Here is a 16993-nt window from a genome sequence, read left to right as displayed (position 1 = left end):
TGTCATAATATCCATCCACCACTCCTCTGTTTGTCCTACTATCAAGCCACAACTACTCTGGTTGTCCCAATATCACAGTCACCATTTGTCTGGTTGTCATATTATCCAGCCACCACTTATCTGGTTGTCCCACTACCCAACAACCATTAATCTGGTTGTCCCACTATCCTGCCATCATTAGTATAGTTGTCCCACTGTCCAACCACCACTAAACTGATTGCCTCGTTATCCAGCCACCTATAGTCTGGTTGACCAACTATCAACCCATCACTAATCTGATTGCCCCACTATCCAGCCACCTATAGTCTGGTTGTTCCACTAGTCTGGTTGTTCCATTATCAAGCCATCACTAATCTTGCTGCCCCACTATCCAGCCACCTATAGTCTGGTTGTCCCACTAATCTTGTTGTCCCACTATTAAGTCACCACTAAACAAGTTGTCCCACTATCCAGCCACCATTAATCTGGTTGTCCCACTTTTCAGCCACCACGAATCTGGTTGTCATAATATCTAGCAACAACTAATCCGATTGTCCCACTATATAGCTATCCAGCCACCACTAATCTGGTTGTTATAATATTCAGCCACCACTAACTGATTACCTCACTATCCAGCCACCACTAGTCGGGTTGTGGTTGTCCCAATATCAAGCCACCACTGATCTAGTTGTCCCACTATCCAGTTACCCCCTAATCTGATTGTCCCACTATCTAGCCACCACTAATCTGGTTGTCATAATATTCATCCACCACTAACAGATTGCCCCACTATCCAGCCACCACTAATCTGGTTGCCCCACTATCCTGCCATCATTAGTCTGGTTGTCCCACTCTCTAGCCACCACTTATCTGATTGCCCCACTATCCTGCCATCATTAGTCTGGTTGTCCCACTCTCTAGCCACCACTTATCTGATTGCCCCACTATCCTGCCATCATTAATCCTGTTGTCCCACTATCCAGCCACCACCTATAGTCTGGTTGTCCCACTATCCAGGGTAGTCCCACTATCCAGTCACCCCTAATCTGGTTGTCGCACTATCATGTCATCCCTAATCTGGTAGTCCCACTATCCAGTCACCACTAATATGGTTGTCCCACTATCCCGCCACCACTAATCTGGTTGTCCCACTATCCAGTCGCCACTAGTCTGGTTGTCCCACCATCCAGTCACCACTAGTCTGGTTGTCCCATTACCCAGCCACCACTAGTCTGGTAGTCCCACTATCCAGTCATCCCTAGTCTGGTTGTCCCAATATCCACTAATCTAGTTGTCCCAATATCAAGCCAACACTGATCTAGTTGTCCCACTATCCAGTTCCCCCCTAATCTGATTGTCCCACTATCTAGTCACCACTAAACTGGTTGTCCCACTATCCAGCCACCACTAGTCTGGTAGTCCCACTATCCAATCACCCCTAATCTGGTTGTCCCACTATCCAGTCACCACTAGTCTGGTTGTCCCCCCATCCAGTCACCACTATCCTGGTTGTCCCACCATCCAGTCACCTCTAGTCTGGTTGTCCCAGCATCCAGTCACCACTAGTCTGGTTGTCCCCCTATCCAGCCACCACTAGGCTGGTAGTCCCACTATCCAGTCACCACTAATCTGGTTGTCTCACTATTAAACCACCACTTCTCTTATTGCTGTCCCAATATCAAGCCATCACTGATATAGTTGTCCCACTATCCCGTCCCCACTAGTCTGGTTGTCCCAGCATCCAGTCACCACTAGCCTGGTTGTCCCACTATCTAGTCACCACTAAACTGGTTGTCCCACTATCCCGTCCCCACTAGTCTGGTTGTCCCACTATTACAATCACTACTAATATGTTTGCCCTTATATCCAGCCACCACTTGTCTGGCTGTCCCACCATCCAGTCACCACTAGTCTGGTTGTCCCACCATCCAGCCACCACTAGTCTAGTTGTCCAACTATCCAGTCACCTCTAATCTGATTGCCCCACTATCCAGCCACCATTAATCTGGTTGTCCCACTTTTCAGCCACCACGAATCTGGTTGTCATAATAATCAGCAACAACTAATCCGATTGTCCCACTATATAGCTATCCAGCCACCACTAATCTGGTTGTCATAATATTCAGCGACCACTAACTGATTACCTCACTATCCAGCCACCACTAGTCGGGTTGTGGTTGTCCCAATATCCAGCCACCACTAGTCTGGTTGTCCCAATATCAAGCCACCACTGATCTAGTTGTCCCACTATCCAGTCACCCCCTAATCTGATTGTCCTACTATCTAGCCACCACTAATCTGATTGTCCCACTATCTAGCCACCACTACTCTGGTTGTCCCAATATCACAGTCACCATTTGTCTGGTTGTCATAATATCCAGCCACCACTAATCTGGTTGTCCCACTATCTAGCCACTACAAACTTGATTGCACCACTATCCAGCCATCACTAGTCTGGTTGTCCCACTATCTAGCCACCACTTATCTGATTGCCCCACTATCCAGCCACCACTAATCTGGTTGTTTAAATATCAAGCCACCACTAATCTGGTTGTTTAAATATCAAGCCACCACTAGTCTGGCTGTCCCACTATCCAGCCACCACTAGTCTGGTTGTCTTTATCCAGCCACCACTTATCTGGTTGCCTTACGATCCATCCATCACTAATTCTCCTACTATCCAGCAGCCACTAATCCACTATCCAGATTTGATTTTCTTGGAAGAGAAATGTCTGAATTATAAGGTTCCACCGTACAGAAAAACAAGAGGCCCAATGGACCTGCATCGCTCACCTGGTATAAATCTCACACTTGTAACCTTAAAAGTGATCTACAATAAAGCTACAGGCAAAATATCAGTATTTATGATTAAAATTCATTCAAAAGACCCTGTAATTTTTTTATAAAATATTTCACCCCTGTGATTGAAAGTCGAACAAATTTTATAGCCTTTCATCTCAGGTTGCAATTTGCAAAGTATCAACATCCTGGGACCCATGGTTATTCAGAAGAGGTCGTTTAAAGATTTTAAACAAATTTGACCCCTGTGACCTTGAATATAAGTCAAAGTCATTCACTTTAACAAACATAGTAGTCCTTGATCCCAGCATGCTACTGACTAAATATCAACATCCTGAGCCTTTTGATTATTCAGAACAAGTTGTTTAAATATTTTGAACATATTTGCTCCTTGTGACCTTGAATATGATTCAAGGTCATACATTTAAACAAACTTGGTAGCCCTTGATCCTAGTATGCTACTGACTAAATATCATCACCCTGGGCATTTTGGTTATTCAGAAGAAGTTGTTTAAAGTTTTTAACATATTTGACCCCTGTGACCTTGAATATGGGTGAAGGTCATTCATTTGAACAAACTTTGTAGCCCTTCATCTCAGCATGCTACTGGCCAAATATCATCACCCTGGGCATTTTGGTTATTCAGAAGAAGTTGTTTAAAGTTTTTAACATATTTGACCCCTGTGACCTTGAATATGGGTGAAGGTCATTCATTTGAACAAACTTTGTAGCCCTTCATCTCAGCATGCTACTGGCCAAATATCATCACCCTGGGCATTTTGGTTATTCAGAAGAAGTTGTTTAAAGTTTTTAACATATTTGACCCCTGTGACCTTGAATATGGGTGAAGGTCATTCATTTGAACAAACTTTGTAGCCCTTCATCTCAGCATGCTACTGGCCAAATATCATCACCCTGGGCATTTTGGTTATTCAGAAGAAGTTGTTTAAAGTTTTTAACATATTTGACCCCTGTGACCTTGAATATGGGTGAAGGTCATTCATTTGAACAAACTTTGTAGCCCTTCATCTCAGCATGCTACTGGCCAAATATCATCACCCTGGGCATTTTGGTTATTCAGAAGAAGTTGTTTAAAGTTTTTAACATATTTGACCCCTGTGACCTTGAATATGGGTGAAGGTCATTCATTTGAACAAACTTTGTAGCCCTTCATCTCAGCATGCTACTGGCCAAATATCATCACCCTGGGCATTTTGGTTATTCAGAAGAAGTTGTTTAAAGTTTTTAACATATTTGACCCCTGTGACCTTGAATATGGGTGAAGGTCATTCATTTGAACAAACTTTGTAGCCCTTCATCTCAGCATGCTACTGGCCAAATATCATCACCCTGGGCATTTTGGTTATTCAGAAGAAGTTGTTTAAAGTTTTTAACATATTTGACCCCTGTGACCTTGAATATGGGTGAAGGTCATTCATTTGAACAAACTTTGTAGCCCTTCATCTCAGCATGCTACTGGCCAAATATCATCACCCTGGGCATTTTGGTTATTCAGAAGAAGTTGTTTAAAGTTTTTAACATATTTGACCCCTGTGACCTTGAATATGGGTGAAGGTCATTCATTTGAACAAACTTTGTAGCCCTTCATCTCAGCATGCTACTGGCCAAATATCATCACCCTGGGCATTTTGGTTATTCAGAAGAAGTTGTTTAAAGTTTTTAACATATTTGACCCCTGTGACCTTGAATATGGGTGAAGGTCATTCATTTGAACAAACTTTGTAGCCCTTCATCTCAGCATGCTACTGGCCAAATATCATCACCCTGGGCATTTTGGTTATTCAGAAGAAGTTGTTTAAAGTTTTTAACATATTTGACCCCTGTGACCTTGAATATGGGTGAAGGTCATTCATTTGAACAAACTTTGTAGCCCTTCATCTCAGCATGCTACTGGCCAAATATCACCACCCTGGGCAGTTTGGTTATCAAGAAGAAGATGTTTAAAGTTTTTAACATATTTGACCCCTGTGACCTTGAAAATGGGTGAAGGTCATTAATTTTAACAAACTTTGTAGCCCTTCATCCCAGTTTGCTTCTGGCCAAATATCGACACCCTAGGCCTTTCGGTTATTAAGAAGAAGTCGTTTAAAGTAAAATATTGACACCGGACGACGGACGCCGGACGCCGGGTGAGCTAAAAATGACAGGGAAAATACAATTAAAACTTTTATATAATTATAATTCTTTATTTACACGATGATCGTTGCTTCAATAGGCATACAGCACATCAGGCTAGGACTAATTGTAGCACATTTATTGTCCCTTTCATAAACATAAACAAAAAGCAATGGATGATAGCTGTCATTACGATGTATCAAAATTGTAAGTTCTTCATCGTCATGTCTCACAAAGCTCTTCATCAATAATGATACATTAACATTTTTACCTTATAACAAATATAAGCACTTTCACCATTTATATAACATTACATATAAATAACGATATGATTTTGTTCTTTCTTTAGACATTACAGTTCTGGTACACCATTATAGTTCTGGTACACCATTATAGTTCTGGTACACGTTTACTCATAGACATCTACAACGAGGAATCACAATTGCTGTTAACAGCATTTACAAAAGTACATCAATTATACAAATCTCATTTTATACAATATCAGTTTTTCATCATGAAGATGCTTTTGTACACAGGTACTAGTCACATTCTATTTTTCCTACATGTTGCAATACACATATATAAAGTACTACTAAGAGCAACTCTGAGAAACAAATTGGGACCAGTACCTCTGCTTTTGCAGATATCCGACCAGACAGATGAGTTGCTTCCCCTTGACTAGGCCGTTGTGTAGACTAGACAATCTGTATACAGTTGATATGTTTGAAAGGCAATCTTATATACAGGCAAAGTAAAACCTATTAACTACCAACACTTATATATGAATTCATGCTTACAACAAAATTAGTTTTGTGTCCAAAGTAAAAACCTGTCTCATTAACATCAAGCTCTATAATAAAATGTTGTGCAAAATAATGCATTCGACTTTATAAATACACCGCCGTTTTTTTCTGGGATAGAGGATTGGTGCCCTTAACATAAAGGTTGTTTATCTCACTGATCTGCCAATATAACTTCAGTGTTTACATTACTAGGTAACATAAAGGTTGTTTATCTCACTGAGCTGCCAATATAACTTCAGTGTTTACATTACTAGTTAACATAAAGGTTGTTTATCTCACTGAGCTGCCAATATAACTTCAGTGTTTACATTACTAGTTAACATAAAGGTTGTTTATCTCACTGAGCTGCCAATATAACTTCAGTGTTTACATTCCTAGGTAACATAAAGGTTGTTTATCTCACTAATCTGCCAATATAACTTCAGTGTTTACATTACTAGTTAACATAAAGGTTGTTTATCTCCCTGAACTGCCAATATAACTTCAGTGTTTACATTACTAGTTAACATAAAGGTTGTTTATCTCACTGAGCTGCCAATATAACTTCAGTGTTTACATTCCTAGGTAACATAAAGGTTGTTTATCTCACTAATCTGCCAATATAACTTCAGTGTTTACATTACTAGTTAACATAAAGGTTGTTTATCTCCCTGAACTGCCAATATAACTTCAGTGTTTACATTACCAGGTAACATAAAGGTTGTTTATCTCACTAATCTGCCAATATAACTTCAGTGTTTACAGTACTAGGTAACATAAAGGTTGTTTATCTCACTAATCTGCCAATATAACTTCAGTGTTTACAGTACTAGGTAACATAAAGGTTGTTTATCTCACTGATCTGCCAATATAACTTCAGTGTTTTGACCAAAGACTTTGTGCCCTTTAGTGTTTACATTACTAGGAAATAAGCCAGTGGTCTAGCATCAGTTTCTGGTTCCAGACTTGACCAATTGTCTCTAGAGTTATTTGATTCATCCTTTGAAAGATTGCACATATTTTTGAAGTCTAACTGATACAAATTATGATTGTTTTTATTATTGCACACTTGTTCAATAGACCAATTTTGTCGACTAAAACTCCCACAACATCGTCATTTTCACTGAAACATGACCAGTTAGCATCCACTGTGAACAGAAACTTCTGCTGCTGCAAAATCTTGCAGATACATGACTCGCTTCCGTAGTGACAATGTGGCACCCATAAACAAGACTGGGATGTCGGTTTCGGCCAGTTTTAACACACAAGGATACAGTCTGTTTCGGCCAGTTTTAACACACAAGGATACAGTCTGTTTCGGCCAGTTTTAACACACAAGGATACAGTCTGTTTCGGCCAGTTTTAACACACAAGGATACAGTCTGTTTCGGCCAGTTTTAACACACAAGGATACAGTCTGTTTCGGCCAGTTTTAACACACAAGGATACAGTCTGTTTCGGCCAGTTTTAACACACAAGGATACAGTCTGTTTCGGCCAGTTTTAACACACAAGGATACAGTCTGTTTCGGCCAGTTTTAACACACAAGGATACAGTCTGTTTCGGCCAGTTTTAACACACAAGGATACAGTCTGTTTCGGCCAGTTTTAACACACAAGGATACAGTCTGTTTCGGCCAGTTTTAACACACAAGGATACAGTCTGTTTCGGCCAGTTTTAACACACAAGGATACAGTCTGTTTCGGCCAGTTTTAACACATAAGGATACAGTCTGTTTCAGCCTGTTTTAGCATGAAAAGGATTTATTAAGTGCACCCCTCTTGCGATTTTGTAAATACATAGTGGGCTTATTAGTTCGAAACCAGTAATTAATATTTTCCTCGTTACCACTCGTTGATAGTGAGACAACCAGATTAGATACCAAAACAAGGTCCTCTAATGTTAAACTCCCACAAACAAATTAGCAAAGCCAGAGATTCTACTAAAGTGCCATAATTAAACTCAGTCTAAATAAGGTAGATTTTAGTGTAACATGACCACCAGTGTGGGGTAGATTTTAGTGTCACATGACCACCAGTCTGGGGTAGATTTTAATGCCAAATGACCACCAGTCTGGGGTAGATTTTAGTGTTACATGAACACCAGTCTGGGGTAGATTTGTGTCACATGACCACCAGTCTGGGGTATATTTTAGTGTCACATGACCACCAGTCTGGGGTAGATTTTAGTGTCACGTGACCACCAGTCTGGGGTAGATTTTAGTGTCGCATGACCACCAGTCTGGGGAAGATTTTAGTGTCACATGACCACCAGTCTGAGGTAGATTTTAGTGTCACATGACCACCAGTCTGGGGTAGATTTTAGTGTGCTATTTCGTTAATGAAAGGGAAAGGGTCTTATCATAATAACTCTCTCATTAAATGTCAACACGTTCCCTACCCGATCACAGTCCTCTCTAATCTGACATTATAACAGAACCTGGTCTGTTTCCTAAATTCTTTAATGAGTGCGTTTGTGGCAGTGCCAGAGAGATGATTATACACTCCACTATCTTCCTCAAACTTTCAACGTGTGCGCCCACCCTGTCTCCTCTTGCTGTCGGCGGACTTGGAGGGAGAAGGGCTATAGGCTGAGGAGGATCCTCGCTCCCCTCCACTCCTCTCTCCTCCCCCTTGTTTGCGGCCATGCTTTCTCCTCTTCTGCTTCTTTTCCAGGAATCTTTTTTGGTGAGCAAGGATAGGGAATAATTCTGAAAAAGGTCATTTAATGGTGGTGAGCAAGGATAGTGATTAATTCTGAAAAAGGTCATTTAGTGGTGGTGAGCAAGGATAGGGAATAATTCAGAAAAAGGTCATTTAATGGGGGTGAGCAAGGATAGTGATTCATTCTGAAAAAGGTCATCTTATGGTGGTGAGCAAGGCTAGTGATTAATTCTGAAAAAGGACATTTTATGGTGGTGAGCAAGGATAGTGATTAATTCTGAAAAAGAGGCTCCTAGGGTGTTAAAGCTCACATGAGATTATGACCTAATGTTAAAAAGAGCTGCTTCTGCTATGACTCTTCACATTAATGTTTACATTATTCTGACACGTTTCTGTGTCTTTCCAATGTCTTACCCTGCAAGGGTCTGTAACTGGATCAGGGAACAGATAGGGATTGAAAGTATGATCAAAGTTAAGGAGGGGAATTTCAGGGTTACTCTGATCGAGGGTAATATACCTAGATACAGCTCTGAATATTTTCATCAAGAAATATATACTTGTGCAGCTATCATGTGACCCTCACATGACACATCTACACTATCAGCTGGTAGTTCAATTATGGACAGGTTAATAGATTGAAATCAGGTGCGATGAGCAGCAATAGGCGTTATCTAAAAATAGCATAGCTGCTTTAAAGACATGTTTGACTGGTTAAAACTGGCTCAAAAAAGTGACCTGAAAATATTCATTTGACAACTAATTTATACTTGCATGATTAGACCTCCCTCTCAGTGCCAGTTTGTCATGGGCCGAGCATGGATAATCTGATACAGTTATGGTGATATTTGTCTTTAGCCTAGAGCTATGTCTTACAATAATGCCTAAAGCTATGTCTTACAATAATGCCTAGAGCTATGTCTTACAATGATGCCTGGAGCTATGTCTTACAATGATGCCGGGAGCCATATCTTACAATGATGCCTGGATCTGTATCTTACAATGATGCCGGGATCTGTATCTTACAATGATGCCAGGATCTGTATCTTACAATGATGCCGGGAGCTATATCTTACAATGATGCCGGGAGCTATATCTTACAATGATGCTGTGAGCTATATCTTACAACAATGCCTGTAGCCATATCTTACAATAATGCCTGGAGCCATATCTTACAATGATGCCAGGATCTGTATCTAACAATGATGCCGGGAGCTGTATCTTACAATGATGCCGGGAGCTATATCTTACAATGATGCCTGGAGCCATATCTTACAATGATGCGAGCTGTATCTTACAATGATGCTGGGAGCTATATCTTACAATGATGCCGGGAGCTGTATCTTACAATGATGCCAGGATCTGTATCTAACAATGATGCCGGGAGCTGTATCTTACAATGATGCCGGGAGCTATATCTTACAATGATGCCTGGAGCCATATCTTACAATGATGCGAGCTGTATCTTACAATGATGCTGGGAGCTATATCTTACAATGATGCCGGGAGCTGTATCTTACAATGATGCCGGGAGCTATATCTTACAATGATGCCTGGAGCCATATCTTACAATGATGCCAGGACCTGTATCTTACAATTATGCCTGGAGCCATATCTTACAATGATGCCTGGAGCCATATCTTACAATGATGCCTGAAGCCATATCTTAGAATGATGCCAGGATCTGTATCTTACAATTATGCCTGGAGCCATATCTTACAATGATGCCAGGATCTGTATCTTACAATGATGCCGGGAGCTATATCTTGCAATGATGCCGGGAGCTATATCTTACAATGATGCCTGGAGCCATATCTTACAATGATGCCACGATCGGTATCTTACAATGATGCCAGGATCTGTATCTTACAATGATGCCGGGAGCTGTATCTTACAACAATGCCTGTAGCCATATCTTACAATAATGCCTGGAGCCATATCTTACAATGATGCCTGGAGCTATATCTTACAACAATGCCTGTAGCCATATCTTACAATGATGCCAGGATCTGTATCTTACAATGATGCCGGGAGCTATATCTTGCAATGATGCCGGGAGCTATATCTTACAATGATGCTGGGAGCTGTATCTTACAACAATGCCTGGAGCTATATCTTACAATGATGCCTGGATCTGTATCTTACAATTATGCCTGGATCTGTATCTTACAATGATGCCAGGATCTGTATCTTACAATGATGCCAGGATCTGTATCTTACAATTATGCCTGGAGCTATGTCTTACAATGATGCCAGGATCTGTATCTTACAATTATGCCTGGAGCCATATCTTACAATGATGCCGGGAGCTATATCTTACAATGATGCCTGGATCTGTATCTTACAATGATGCCTGGATCTGTATCTTACAATGATGCCAGGATCTGTATCTTACAATGATGCCGGGAGATGTATCTTACAATGATGCCGGGAGCTATATCTTACAATGATGCTGTGAGCTATATCTTACAATAATGCCTGAAGCCATATCTTACAATGATGCCAGGAGCTGTATCTTACAATGGAGCCAGGAGCTGTATCTTACAATGATGCCGGGAACTGGAAATGTTCACTGCATTGTTTAATTTGCAGTTGCACCCTTCCATGAAAAGTGGAAAAAAATCACTGCTGCAAACATGATCTGATTGACAGTATTTGATATGGTCAGTGTAGTACGGTACCATACTTACCTGATCCCTCTTTGAGGGCGTTCCTGGCTGTAGTATGGTCAGTGTAGTATGGTACCATATTTACCTGATCTCTCTTTGAGGGCGTTCCTGGCTGTAGTATGGACAGTGTAGTATGGTACCATGCTTACCTGATCTATCTTTGAGGGCATTCCTGGCTGTAGTATGGTCAGTGTAGTACGGTACCATACCTACCTGATCTCTCTTTGAGGGTTTTCCTGGCTGTAGTATGGTCAGTGTAGTACGGTACCATACTTACCTGATCTCTCTTTGAGGGCGTTCCTAGTTGTAGTATGGTCAGTGTAGTATGGTACCATATTTACCTGATCTCTCTTTGAGGGCGTTCCTGGCTGTAGTATGGTCAGTGTAGTATGGTACCATGCTTACCTTATCTCTCTTTGAGGGCATTCCTGCCTGTAGTATGGACAGTGTAGTATGGTACCATGCTTACCTGATCTCTCTTTGAGGGCGTTCCTGGTTGTAGTATGGTCAGTGTAATATGGTACCTTGCTTACCTGATCTCTCTTTGAGGGCGTTCCTGGCTGTAGTATGGTACCATGCTTACCTGATCTCTCTTTGAGGGCATTCCTGGCTGTAGTATGGTCAGTGTAGTAAGGGACCATGCTTACCTCATCTCTCTTTGAGGGCATTCCTGGCTGTAGTATGGTCAGTGTAGTAAGGTACCATGCTTACCTCATCTCTCTTTGAGGGCATTCCTGGCTGTAGTATGGCCAGGGTAGTAAGGTACCATGCTTACCTCATCTCTCTTTGAGGGCATTCCTGGCTGTAGTATGGTCAGTGTAGTAAGGTACCATGCTTACCTCATCTCTCTTTGAGGGCATTCCTGGCTGTAGTATGGTCAGTGTAGTACGGTACCATACTTACCTGATCTCTCTTTGAGGGCGTTCCTGCCTGTAGTATGGTCAGTGTAGGATGGTAGCAGGCTTACCTGATCGCTTTTTGAGGGCGTTCCTGGCTGTAGTATGGTCAATGTAGTACGGTACCGTGCTTCCCAGATCTCTCTTTGAGGGCGTTCCTGGCTGTAGTATGGTACCATGCTTACCTGATCTCTTTTTGAGGGCGTTCCTGGCTGTAGTATGGTCAATGTAGTACGGTACCGTGCTTACCTGATCTCTCTTTGAGGGCGTTCCTGGCTGCAGCCATTTCTGCCTGCTGTATACTGTGGCCCATGCCCTTGGCTAATCTCTCGTCGCGGAAGTACACAGCCACAGTGTACTGTCGGGTGTTTGTCGGTCCGAATGCCTCAATCATTCTGAGATCAAAGTTAATAAGAGTCAACTTACTGTCTATTTTCTCAATGACCAAGTCAACTTTGAATATTTTTCACTAATTATAACTATTAAAATAGTCATTTAAATACTTCTATTTCCTCATTCATTTATCTTTGTTGACATAAAAATGCTTTCACTTGCAATAGAGATGAATTTTCAAATGCAATTTTATCAGACTTATTTGTGTCTTCCAGGGAATTTACAAGAGTAGTAAAAGAGTATGTCTTTTTTTGTCTTTGTTGAATATTCATAGAGTTATATCAGAAAACCATCCAATAAACAGTAGACCTGTATTTACCATCGCTATAACTACTGAACCGTAGTTTAGGGATCCCTGTCCCACTACACACTGATTTATGTATAATAGTAACCCCCTATTTATTTCGTTTCTGGATTTTACTGTAGCACAGTTGGGGTACAACAATTATTTAAAATAGTTCTGTAATTTATAATAAATATTAATTGTATAATTAAAATTAGACCTGAAATTAGTGTCATTATGTTATTTTTATTTATTCCTTTCTTTATCACAATTTTTGTAAAATACATGTCAGTCTTTTTCCCTCTAGATTACCCTAAATCAATTATGATTGTCCCTCCAAGCTCGTGGACAGTATACAGGTACTACCTACTTGTATAGGGGGATGTCAGGCTCGCCACCATCCAGTTCTCTAAGAGTGAGACAGCATTGTTGGAGCTGGGACTTGGGGTCATTCCAGTCCTGGTTCATAATGAAGTCTTTGAGGCGCGGGAAGAAACAGACGTTGCAGAAGACTTCACAGTATTCGATACCTTTGTCTACGAACAACGCTCCAATGAAGGCTGCATCAACACACAAATTCACATTGGACTTTTTTATCAAGTAAAAACATCCGCAATATAAAACAAGTCTATCCATGACACATTGAGCAAATTTCATCTTCTGTAATCCTACATACAATTTAACCTGTCTATCATCTTCAATGTAACAATCATATCACAGTAGTATACAAGTCCATACAGCATATATGTGTGGGTGTATACAGCACTAACAGTAACATGTGTATGTGTGGGTGTATACAGCACTACCAGTAACATGTGTATGTGTGGGTGTATACAGCACTACCAGTAACATGTGTATGTGTGGGTGTATACAGCACTACCAGTAACATGTGTATGTGTGGGTGTATACAGCACTACCAGTAACATGTGTATGTGTGGGTGTATACAGCACTACCAGTAACATGTGTATGTGTGGGTGTATACAGCACTACCAGTAACATGTGTATGTGTGGGTGTATACAGCACTACCAGTAACATGTGTATGTGTGGGTGTATACAGCACTACCAGTAACATGTGTATGTGTGGGTGTATACAGCACTACCAGTAACATGTGTATGTGTGGGTGTATACAGCACTACCAGTAACATGTGTATGTGTGGGTGTATACAGCACTACCAGTAACATGTGTATGTGTGGGTGTATACAGCACTACCAGTAACATGTGTATGTGTGGGTGTATACAGCACTACCAGTAACATGTGTATGTGTGGGTGTATACAGCACTACCAGTAACATGTGTATGTGTGGGTGTATACAGCACTACCAGTAACATGTGTATGTGTGGGTGTATACAGCACTACCAGTAACATGTGTATGTGTGGGTGTATACAGCACTACCAGTAACATGTGTATGTGTGGGTGTATACAGCACTACCAGTAACATGTGTATGTGTGGGTGTATACAGCACTACCAGTAACATGTGTATGTGTGGGTGTATACAGCACTACCAGTAACATGTGTATGTGTGGGTGTATACAGCACTACCAGTAGCATGTGTATGTGTGGGTGTATACAGCACTACCAGTAACATGTTAATGTCTGGGTGTATATAGCACTACCAGTAACATGTGTATGTGTGTGTATATAGCACTACCTGTAACATGTGTATGTGTGGATGTATACAGCACTACCAGTAGCATGTGTATGTGTAGGTGTATTCAGCACTACCAGTAAAGTGTGTATGTGTGGGTGTATATAGCACTACCAGTAACATGTGTATGTGTAGGTGTATTCAGCACTACCAGTAAAGTGTGTATGTGTGGGTGTATACAGCACTACCAGTAACATGTGTATGTGTGGGTGAATACAGCACTACCAGTAACATGTGTATGTATGGTTGTATACAGCACTACCAGTAACATGTGTATGTGTGGGTGTATACAGCACTACCAGTAACATGTGTATGTGTGGGTGTATACAGCACTACCAGTTACATGTGTATGTGTGGGTGTTTACAGCACTACTAGTAACATGTTTATGTCTGGGTGTATACAGCACTACCAGTAACATGTTTATGTCTGGGTGTATATAGTGCTATCAGTATGATGTGTACTTTATCATCCTCATCAGAAATAAGACCAGTAAAGTAGAGTACACTAAGGAGTAAAGTATGTACAAAATGGCAACTGAATCAACAAGTCAATTCATCTTTTTATGTATCTTCATTTCATACAGTTAGAACAACTAAGTATATACATACACTTTTGGCGTTGTTGATCTCCCTCTGGTACATTCTGAGTACATACTGAAGTGTACATACAGAACATACTGAAGTGTACATACTGAGTACATACTGAAGTGTACATACTGAGTACATACTGAAGTGTACATACTGAAGTGTACATACTGTGTACATACTGAAGTGTACATACTGAGTACATACTGAAGTGTACAAACTGAGTACAAACTGAAACGTACATACTGAGTACATACTGAAGTGTACATACTGAAGTGTAAATACTGAGTACATACTGAAGTGTACATACTGAGTACATACTGAGTACATACTGAAGTGTACATACTGAAGTGTACTGAAGTGTACATACTGAGTACATACTGAAGTGTACATACTGAAGTGTACTCAGTATGTACACTTCAGTATGTAGACACTTCAGTATGTACACACTTCAGTATCTCCACTTCAGTATGTACTTAGTATGTACTTAGTATGAACACTTCAGTCTGTACTCAGTATGTACACTTCAGTATCTACTCAGCATGTACACTTCAGTATGTACTCTTCAGTATGTACACACTTCAGTATCTCCACTTCAGTATGTACTTAGTATGTGCTTAGTATGAACACTTCAGTATGTACTGAGAATGTACACTTCAGTATGTACTTAGTATGTACTTAGTATGAACACTTCAGTCTGTACTCAGTATGTACACTTCAGTATCTACTCAGCATGTACACTTCAGTATGTTCACTTCAGTATGTTCTCAGTATGTACTTAGTATGTACACTTCAGTATGTACTCAGCATGTACACTTCAGTATGTACACTGCAGTATGTTCTCAGTATGTACTTAGTATGTACACTTCAATATGTACTCAGTATGTACACTTCAGTATGTACATACTGAGTACATACTGAAGCGTACATACTGAGTACATACTGAAGTGTACAGACTAAGTACATACTGCAGTGTACATACTGAGTACATACTGAGTACATTCTGAAGTGTACATACTGAGTTCATACTGAAGTGTACATACTGAAGTGTGGACATACTGAAGTGTACATACTGAAGTGTGTGCATACTGAAGTGTGTACATACTGAACTGTGTACATACTGAAGTGTACATACTGAAGTGTACTGAAGTGTTCATACTGAGTACATACTGAAGTGTACGTACTGAAGTGTGTACATACTGAAGTATACATACTGAGTACATACTGAAGTGTTCATACTAAGTACATACTAACTACATACTGAAGTGGACATACTGAAGTGTGTACATACTGAAGAGTGTACATACTGAAGTGTACATACTGAATACATACTGAGTACATACTGAAGTGTTCATACTAAGTACGTACTAAGTACATACTGAAGTGGACATACTGAAGTGTGTACATAATGAAGTGTACATACTGAGTACATACTGACGTGTTCATACTAAGTACATACTGAAGTGTACATACTCAGTACATACTGAAGTGTTCATACTAAGTACATACTAAGTACATACTGAAGTGGACATACTGAAGTGTGTACATACTGAAGTGTACATACTGAAGTGTGTACATACTGAAGTGTGTACATACTGAAATTTGTACATACTGAAGTGTACATACTAATTTAAGTACATACTAAATACATACTGAAGTGTGTACATACTGAAGTGTACATACTGAAGTGTGTACATACTGAAGTGTGTACATACTGAAGTATACATACTGAGTACATACTGAAGTGTGTACATACTGAAGTGTACATACTGAGTACATACTGAAGTGTACATACTGAGTACATAATAAAGTGTACATACTGAAGTGTGTACATACTGAAGTGTACATACTGAGTACATACTGAAGTGTTCATACTAAGTACATACTGAAGTGTGTACATAATGAAGTGTACATACTGAAGTGTGTACATACTGAGTACATACTGAGTACATACTGAAGTGTGTACATACTGAAGTGTACATACTAAAGTGTGTACATACTGAAGTGTACATACTGAGTACATACTGAAGTGTACATGCTAATTACATACTGAAGTGTACATACTGAGTACATACTGAATTGTGTACATACTGAAGTGTTCATACTGAAGTGTGTACATACTGAAGTGTACATACTGAAGTGTGTACATACTGAAGTGT

General features: G+C 40.3%; 1 protein-coding gene across 1 annotated transcript in view; it reads right to left on the bottom strand.

Annotated features, from left to right (window-relative positions):
- Window positions 1-5782: 5782 nt before the first annotated feature.
- Window positions 5783-16993, bottom strand: part of LOC110447954 (ribonuclease 3-like) — a 67694-nt gene continuing 56483 nt past the window's right edge. Inside the window, exons 25-27 of the mRNA XM_021493952.1 lie at window positions 12968-13157; window positions 12171-12316; window positions 5783-8406 (exon numbers count right to left, since the gene is read on the bottom strand). Of these exons, the coding sequence (XP_021349627.1) occupies window positions 8222-8406; window positions 12171-12316; window positions 12968-13157 (521 nt within the window). The 3' untranslated portion in view covers window positions 5783-8221. The remainder of the gene's footprint in view (window positions 8407-12170; window positions 12317-12967; window positions 13158-16993) is intronic.

The sequence above is a fragment of the Mizuhopecten yessoensis genome, unplaced genomic scaffold, assembly GCF_002113885.1.
Source record: "Mizuhopecten yessoensis strain PY_sf001 unplaced genomic scaffold, ASM211388v2 scaffold3693, whole genome shotgun sequence".
Taxonomy (NCBI): Eukaryota; Metazoa; Mollusca; class Bivalvia; order Pectinida; family Pectinidae; genus Mizuhopecten; species Mizuhopecten yessoensis.
The sequence above is the reverse complement of the archived record's forward strand: the minus strand, read 5'-3'. Positions and strand labels throughout refer to the sequence as shown.